We start from the raw sequence: 8,707 nt of genomic DNA on the forward strand, positions 1-8,707 counted from the left end.
TCCTCAATAAATATTTGCTTTGTCAAAATGCACAAAAGGATTTTAGAGATAAAGTGCCCTTAGAAATCTTTTAGTCTAACTTTATTTTACAAAGATAGAAACTAAATATAAGATGCCAGTATGAAACAATTAAATACTGAATGAACTGGGAGTAGAAAGAAAATAGATTTCCTCACTTCCTCTTTAGAATTCTTTCCCCTGCTTCCTTCCTGTAGGACCATATTGCTGAGTAAATAGAAACTGTCTAATGCAAACATAGCTATTGGATCTCTGCAACATGCATCTGGAAAAGCAATGGTTCATTTAGTTTGAGGACAAAATAGAGAATTCCAATTTGTGTAGATGTTTGGCACTTTAGGCAGGAAAGGAGACAGGCTGAGCCACCAGCAAACCAGTCCACCATTCACTGGCTTTTGAAGAAATAAGTCAAAGATGATGGTGGCATCCTCAACACCTGGATATATTTCTAGGGACTTTCCTATAAATAGCAATTATATTCATCAACCCAGGTAGATATCTCTTACAGGAAGGATAAGAATAGAGAGCATCACTAATATATTGTTATAAAAAATGATTCTTTTAATCTGGAGACTAAGGAGAACGTTGTCTTCATGCAGCTGTCAGTCGATGAAGGTACTAGAAAAAACATGTCCAGGTCAATTCTTCTTGATCATGAGTCAGGCAATATTCAATGAAATAATCATGAGGCCAAGAATTTTGCCCAGGGGATGGTTATATCTGTTAACATATGGAACACTGTGCTGAACAGAACATATTCAAACTATAACATTTTGTCCTGGACACATAACTCAAAAGGACAAATATTGACGTAAAGTATCTGTCTCTAAGAAGAAGAAAATTTGCCCAATGTAGGATTGGAGAATTCTGTCCAATGGAAGATAGATGAGAAAATAAAGGAAGATTCTTAGAATGAAGAAGTTTTATATATGTAAAAACACGCATTTTATATTTGCATACAAATTTATGTCGATTTGTGATTCTTCATCATAGTTATCCTTAATATTTAAGCATGTGAAACGTGGATGAAGGATTATATTTATTCTCCATATCTCCAGAGGCTCAGTGAGTGAAAATCACAGGGAAGGGGGTTCCACTTCTGGAAATGAGCCAGTCTTGAATTCCCAGGATCACTTCTCATGATCAGTTCTTTAGGATCAGTTACCCATTTGCACTATTCCCATAGCAGACACAGGCAACATTTAGGCTTCTCTAGATTTTTTTCTTACAGAGATTATTTGAAAATATCAAGATATTAAAGTAGATCAGAAAAGGTTTTTGGCAGAGTGAGATAATTCTGGAAATTCACATGACTGAAGAAATTTGTCAATGTCTTAGTGTAAGAACACTGTCGTAGAGTTTTGGAGGAAAATGATAGAGTATGGAATCTGAGCAAGCAATAGCCAAGGCAGCAGAAATCCATGCCAGGAGAGTTGATTTGTACTTTAGAGGAAATTTCACTAACGATATGTGTCAGTCATTTCATTATTATGCCATCTCTTTCGATATCAGAAAATAAAAGGACCAGTAGATAAACTTACATATATTTACAGTCTTTGAATCTGCAGGCTGATATTTTCAGAGAATTTCTATTCTTTCTCTCAGTGGTTTGCAGTATATAATCCACACAGCAATAAGAATAGATTTCTTAAAGCATGTCATATTTCTCATTGGGAATCAGCCCGATCTATGGGTCAAACCATTTCCTAGCTCATGGAACTTTTCCCCCTGCTCCCTTATCATTGAGATTTGATCCTTTATCTCTATCACAATCGTCTTTACTGAAAGAAGTTTCCACATTTTGACTGTCGGTACTGTCAACTCTCTGGGAATAGCAAGACCAGCTTAGAGGAGCAGAATCTGAGATAGCAGGTATCTGAAATACTGAATAACCTCTTACTCTGATCTTTGGCTTACATGTTCCTTTTAGAAAGAGTTTTTCTCCGTAACAGACAAATGAATATGGTAGATTTGGCTGAAAGGAAAAGTTTTATATTTTCTTTAGGAGAGTGAATCATGGTGCTTTCTTGATTTCAAACTTGTAAACCCAGTCCATCACTAAATAAAGACCAAAATCTACCTCTTTCCAATTTATTAACAATTACTCAGTAGTGTGCAGAGATATAAATGTTGATCTTTACATTCTTACTGTGCATTTAGTCCCTGATTTGAAATCTAATTTGTTCGACTTTCTCCTGCCTTTATGCATCTGAGCCATTCACAGGCACAGGGTCAAAAAAGAACATTTAACCAGTGCGTTCAGTGGTTAGAGCTGTGACCTCAAGATGGCAGTGCACCTCTGCTGTTGCAGAATATGTGGAAGGTTCATTTTAGTGGATTCTGAGTGAACAGGCTTATGGCAGAAGCTATGTTTTTATTGACTTGGTAGACAATGTGAGAAAGCACCATGATGCTAGAGAAAAGAAGGGGCAATCTGAGCCTCTTAAAAGTATACGTGTGATGCTTTTAGGTCCATATAATCCAAGATTACCTTCTCATCTCAAGATCCTTAACTTAATCATATCTTGAAAGTTTCTTTTTTTCCAATACAAGGCAACATTTACAGATTCCAGAGATTAGGACCCGATGTTTTTTTTTTTGCCTATCACAGTTGGCTTCCTGGTTCTTTTCTTTTCTAAGATGAGAAAATAATATACATATTAGGCAGAATCCAGTGATGAAAAATAGGAACCCCATCTATTATTTTATTTTCTCAGTGTTTAAAATTTTTATTTAAAAAAGCCGTATAAGAAAATTGACTATATTTGTATAGTTATATCTGTGAATTTTGAATTTTAATGTTACCATAGATTCATGTAAGCATCAGAGAATCATGACACAAAAGAGTTTCACTGCTCCCCAAAACTCCCTTGTTCTATCATTTCTAATCATATCTACTCTCATCCCTAACTCCTTGAGACCTTGCTATGTTCTTTTATATTTTTATCTTTTTAAGAATGTCAAATTAATTGAACCATAGAATAAAAAACCTTGGTTCTTGGTGAGAAGAAGCACATGCCACTGGGCACATGCACAATCTCCAATTCTGCCACCACCCTCAGTTTTATCTACACCTGAAGTTTTGAACTTTTAACTCATTTTATAGGAATAACTCATCATTTCAAGCATTTGACTTCCTTTGGAGATTTGTTTTATAGTTCTACAAAAGAAACACTATGGCAATTAATAATGGAGAGGTGCAGGGGAATGTTGCAGAGACTCATAAATCAGATTGAGATATGTTCTTTATAGAAGTCTAGTTATACCAACTGTATTCTAAATCTTTCTAACATTTTAAGATGATTTTTATTGATCAAAATTCACTTCAGCCATACTAACTGGGGTATGGTTGTTATTTGACTTTGCTAGGAGTTGGCATTAAATAACATATCCAACAATTCTTTAACTTTGTTGCACTAGCAATGGGTTTGTGGAGCTGAATTACAGCATTAGAGTGGTTCAAGTAAAGCCAATATTTTAGCAAGTTATTTATTAGGAAGAGAACAAAGTAGAGTAAATCAGAAATATATAATATTCTAGCATTAGTGGGAAAATACCACTAAAAGGATGAAAAACAAAGAATGTGAAGGAGAGTATGACAATCGGTGGTTCCAAACATCTAGATGAATTCTCTTTTACAGTATTGGATGGGGCTGTCTACTTTATGCCATTACATGTTTGTTTCAAGCATCTTGGGTCAGCACTCATCTTCTGTGGTCTCTCTGCTACTGATGGTTCTCTGGAGAACCAAGCTCAGTTTAAGATGTCTTGTAAGTAACTATTCAAATCTGGTCACTTAAGGATGCATGAGGTAGTTTATCTGCTGAACTGCTAATAAGTATACCTAATAAAGTCATTTCCACAAGCTCAATGGCAGTCTTTCTCTGAGATTTTTTCAGAGCACCAAGTCACCCGGGTTAAAGTCATGTGAAGCCTGATTAAATGAAAGGCTAAGAAATCAACCTGTGGCTGTTGATGGATAGACTGAGTATCGTGGGTTTATTTATCTAGTTCGGTTTATGAAAGATTGGAATATGTATGATTTGGGACATTCTGAGTTACATGGGCCTATCTGTAACTAGTTCATAGTGAGACAACATATGACTTTATTAAGGGAAGAACGCAGGGTCATGAGAGCTAAGGCTAATAATGCATCAGGCCATTGGAGTTCAAGGGTATCTGCTTCAGTAACTAATTTCACTTTTAATATTCTATTTATTCTTTCTACTCTTTCAGAGGAAAGAAGGGTGATAAGAAAAGTGAAGTTTCTGAGTGAGGGCAAAACCTTACATAACTGCCCCAGAGAAATGTGCTCCCCTATATGCAGATAAATTGAAATGGCACAGGTATTAAGCACAAAATCAAGGTGATTTTTAACTCTTGTGAGTGTTGTGGTTTCCTGACAGGAGAATGCTTCAACTTATGTAGAAAATAAAATACTATTATTAGTACACACATGACCCATGGAGAGAATGAAATTGTCTTAAGATCCTTTTGGGGATACTGAAATGTTTTCTTGGGACAGTATTCCAGTTCATATGCCACCTTTACAGTTTTTATGGGATTTTCTTGGTTCCAAGAAACCAACAAAGACAGCATGAACTGGGCCTCTTTGCTGTAGTAGAAAAGTTTTCACATCAGTATTTGTTTGTATTGCAGCCAATATGTCCCTACTGTGATGTGTTATCTCTGTAGGATTTTACCAGATATTTGTTGGAGGTCATTTGGCTCCACCAGTCAGCTGCCCTGGCTTTGACCTATCATCATGTATCAAACAAATCAATAATTCCTAGTGCTTCTTTACAAAATTGGGGGCCAAATTTTCTGCATCTAAGATGGAGTTATTGAGCTTTTCCGTGGATTTGTCTTGATATTTTCAGAGGTGCTTGCATAAGAGCTTTAGTCAGAAAGACACGTTTAGCGTGACGATCTGCTCAAGGATTTTTCCGTAGTTTCTACAGTGTCTTTTATCCTGTTACACTTTGTCTTCGTGACAAAAATTTCTTTTAGTGCCATGAGGCCCTCCAATAATTCACGTATTGTGTGTCCATTTTTAATAGCAATACATGAGGCACCCAAGAGGGTTAGGGAAAACTTAGATGGTTAAGAAACCTCATCGTCTCCACAGTATTTGGACGGTGTGAACTACTTAAAAACATGTTGATTAACAGCGAATATAATTTTTTTTTTTTTTTTTGTAATTGACATGTCCAAGAAAGAGCCACAAGTTCCACCACTTGAATTAATTTTATTTCTGCAAAGGGATTGGATTTTATAAAGAAATCTGGAGTACTTATTGCTTAAGTACTTATTACTTATTGCTTAACCAACCTAGTATTGTTTCTTTTCAATTTTTAAGATAAGATTATTAAAAAACTTATTAATGCAGAATTTGGCAGAGAGTGTCCCAAAGATTTGTTCTGGATACGGACACATCTTGAAAGACAGAATTACAATTCTGAGATTCCTTTAATTGAGAAGTGTAACAGAGTTGAATAATATGAGGAGAAATTAATAACATTTCCTAATTAGTTAACCCATTGATAGAAACCTTCATTTGTCATTAGATAGCAGAACATTGGTACTCGATGTAGTATCCTCAGATTTAATGGTGATCCAGTGCAAGATCTGAAGATGCTTCAACCCATTTAGCTGAGACTGCAATTATTTTGAGACAAGGAGGCTATCTTTGACTACTGTATGTCGAGATAGATGTGATATGCAACGGGCTTTTGTTGTTTGCCATGTTGTTTAGTAATATCCCTAGGGCATGGCCTTTCTTTTACATTCCTGCACAAAGAAAAGCTTATGCCAATCAATGATCTTATGATCAGCTGTCCTATGGAGTGTATAGAATATGCTCCCTTAACAATTGAGCATATAGAATATAGAGGCTTGTTGTGGCTCATTTGGGGCCCAATTCAGATAATGATAAAAATATAAATTCAAAGGTTTGTTAGCCTAATGACCAAACTCCGATGTCTATTCTGGCCTTTCTGAACAGAACTGAGCTGTCAAAATTAGATAGAGAGGAGAAGGGGACCTTTGTGACAGAACTCAATATCTGAGGTCTTCATTCTAGCCTTCAGTAAGAGAGATCCGTTTTTTTCTACTGTTTGGCCCCAAGATAGGTAACTAGATGGACATTGGTAGTGAGGAATCATACTGCTATATGAATATGTAGGTTGAAAAAGCTGCAGTGATTATTCCAAACAACTTTTCCTTTTTATCATAAAGTGATTTATTTCTTTGTTATTGTTAGTGACATCGAGTCGATTCTGACTCCTAGTGACCCTACATATAACAGTGGAATCCTGCCTAGTTTTTCATACCCTCCTCTCACCTTCCAGTGCTATATCAGGTAATGCTTGCTGCTCTTCATAGTGTTATCATGGCCAATCATTTTGGAAATGGGTGGTCAGAGCCTTCTTCCTAGTCTTAGCTTGGAAGCTCCTCTGAAACTTGTCCACCATGGATGACCCTGTTGGTATGTGAAATACCAGTGGCCTATCTTTCAGCATCACAGCAACACACATGCTCCAGAGAATTACAACTGACCAATGGGTGGCGTGATTCCCTGACTGGGAAGCCAACCCTAGGCCCTGCTGTGAGAGCACCAAATCTTAACCACTAGGTCACTATGGCTGGCTGGTTTATTTCTACCTTAGGTGAAAGAATAGTACACAGAAGTGTGGCGAAACATGACTATTACATCTTATGCTGTTTCTAAAAACCATTACATGCAGTATTTTAAAATAAACTCCATCCACTCAGGTTCATCACAGATGCAAATGCTGAACATAGCAGTTGGTCAAATCATTAATTTTCCTGTCAACATAAAACTGTGACCATGTTTATTTTCCTATATAACTGTTACCAATTTAAGAGTTGGTTATGCAAAAGGAAGTTTGGGGTTGGTGAGAGTCTCAGCTGCTACACAGAGAAGTTTGATGTGAGCCACACCATGTTACACCCAGAAACCCCTGTTTCCTGTTCTGGGACAGCAGCAGCACAAACCCAGAAATTCTTCCCTCACTCTGTTGAACTACCTCACAGTGTAGAGCTCCGATATTGAAGAATAAGATATTTTCTGTCCAGTGGAAGAATTCAAACATGTCGTTCTTCAGCCTTCTGAAGGTGCTCGTGGCTTCATCATGGCTAGGTAGGGATGGCCCCAGTGGGAATGTGCCTCCTCTATGACCTAAGAACCCAGGGGTACAGGCAGTGTCCTGAGGGTACCCTGGGAAGGAGGGGTAACAGGGTGTAATACAGAATCTCTTTGTCCCAACACTTATCCTAAATCTCTGACCCTATCTTTTTTCCTTCAGGATCCAGTATCGCCCAGAAAGTAACTCAAGTCCAACCTGCAATGTTAGTGCAGGAGAAGGAGGCTGTGACCCTCAACTGCAGATATGATACCAGTGACACCATTTATAGTCTATTCTGGTACAAGCAATCCAGCAGTGGAGCAATGATGTTTCTTATTCGTCAGGATTCTTATAACCAGCAAATCGCCACAGAAGGTCGCTACTCATTGAATTTTCAGAAGGCAAACAAATCCATCAACCTTGCCATCTCAGCTTCACAGCTGCAGGACTCTGCAGTGTATTTCTGTGCACTGAGAGAGTCCACAGTGAGAAATGTGCTGGAGGGAGGTGTGCAAAAACTCCAGGACTCTGCTTGATACATACACCTGCTGTAGGGACCAGGGTGTGGAATTGTCATCACAGGAAGTGGTTAGGGCTGTGCCAGTAAAGGTGTACAGTTAGAAAGAAAATAGTCACTCTAAGAACATGCTTTTTAGGTTCATAGACCCTGTCCATAGTTATCCTTCATAAAAAACATCCTTATCCCTGAATCATTGGCTTGAAATTGTTTCTTGAAGACAAAGAACAGCCACAAAAAAACAATTTGCCATTTGGTGATCAGATTGAGCTAGAAGAATTGACTAAGGAAATTCAGAGACATCTGACTCAAAAATCAGTAAAAAGTGTGTGTGAATTGTGGATTTTCAGATAAATTTGTTCAATAAATATTTATTGAGTACATATTATGTTACAGGTATTTTTTTCTCTTGAGGAAGATTAGCCCTGAGCTAACACCTGTGCCCATCTTCCTCTGTTTTATATGTGGGACACTTGCCACAGCATGGCTTGATAAGCGGTGCATAGATCCATGCCCAGGATTCAAACCGGCGAACCCTGGGCCCCCGAAGTGGAATGTGCGAACTTAACTGCTGTGCCACCAGGCTGTCCCCTACAGGTATTGCTTTGAACAAGAAAGGTTATGAAATCTCTCTGTGGTTTTGCTTTTTTTGTATATATTACTCTTTAATACCATTTGCTGAACTGGTTTAATTTAGCTTTTTTGGCTGAGTTAATGCTATTCCCGTTTGCTATCTAAGTTGCCTACTATGTGACACATTTTGTGCTAATGCTCATTCCATCTTATTAATACCTCCCGCGAGGAAGAGCTCAATTTCCATAATGTAGGTTTACCTTCCTCCCACCAGTCTCATCCACACAATGGTCAATGATTAGTGGCTCGTTGAGGGACAGTGTGAAGGAGCAGAGCATGAATTATCCTCTTTCTCTGCTCTCCCTTCTCTTCCCCACTCCTCCAAAAGCAGGTTTGCCATCATCTGGCTCGTTTTGCCCACCTCCAGGCCCTCTTTGTCCAGTGAGTGTTC

At 37.9% G+C, this 8,707-nt stretch overlaps 1 gene segment (V, D, J or C); it reads left to right on the forward strand.

Moving 5' to 3' along the window:
* The first annotated feature begins 7,006 nt into the window (after positions 1–7,006).
* On the forward strand, positions 7,007–8,071 carry LOC100072943 (T cell receptor alpha variable 14/delta variable 4-like). The segment is given in 2 exon segments: positions 7,007–7,180; positions 7,347–8,071. Coding segments are annotated over 2 exon segments (405 nt in total).
* The last annotated feature ends 636 nt before the right edge of the window (positions 8,072–8,707 follow it).

Source organism: Equus caballus, chromosome 1, assembly GCF_041296265.1.
Source record: "Equus caballus isolate H_3958 breed thoroughbred chromosome 1, TB-T2T, whole genome shotgun sequence".
Taxonomy (NCBI): domain Eukaryota; kingdom Metazoa; phylum Chordata; class Mammalia; order Perissodactyla; family Equidae; genus Equus; species Equus caballus.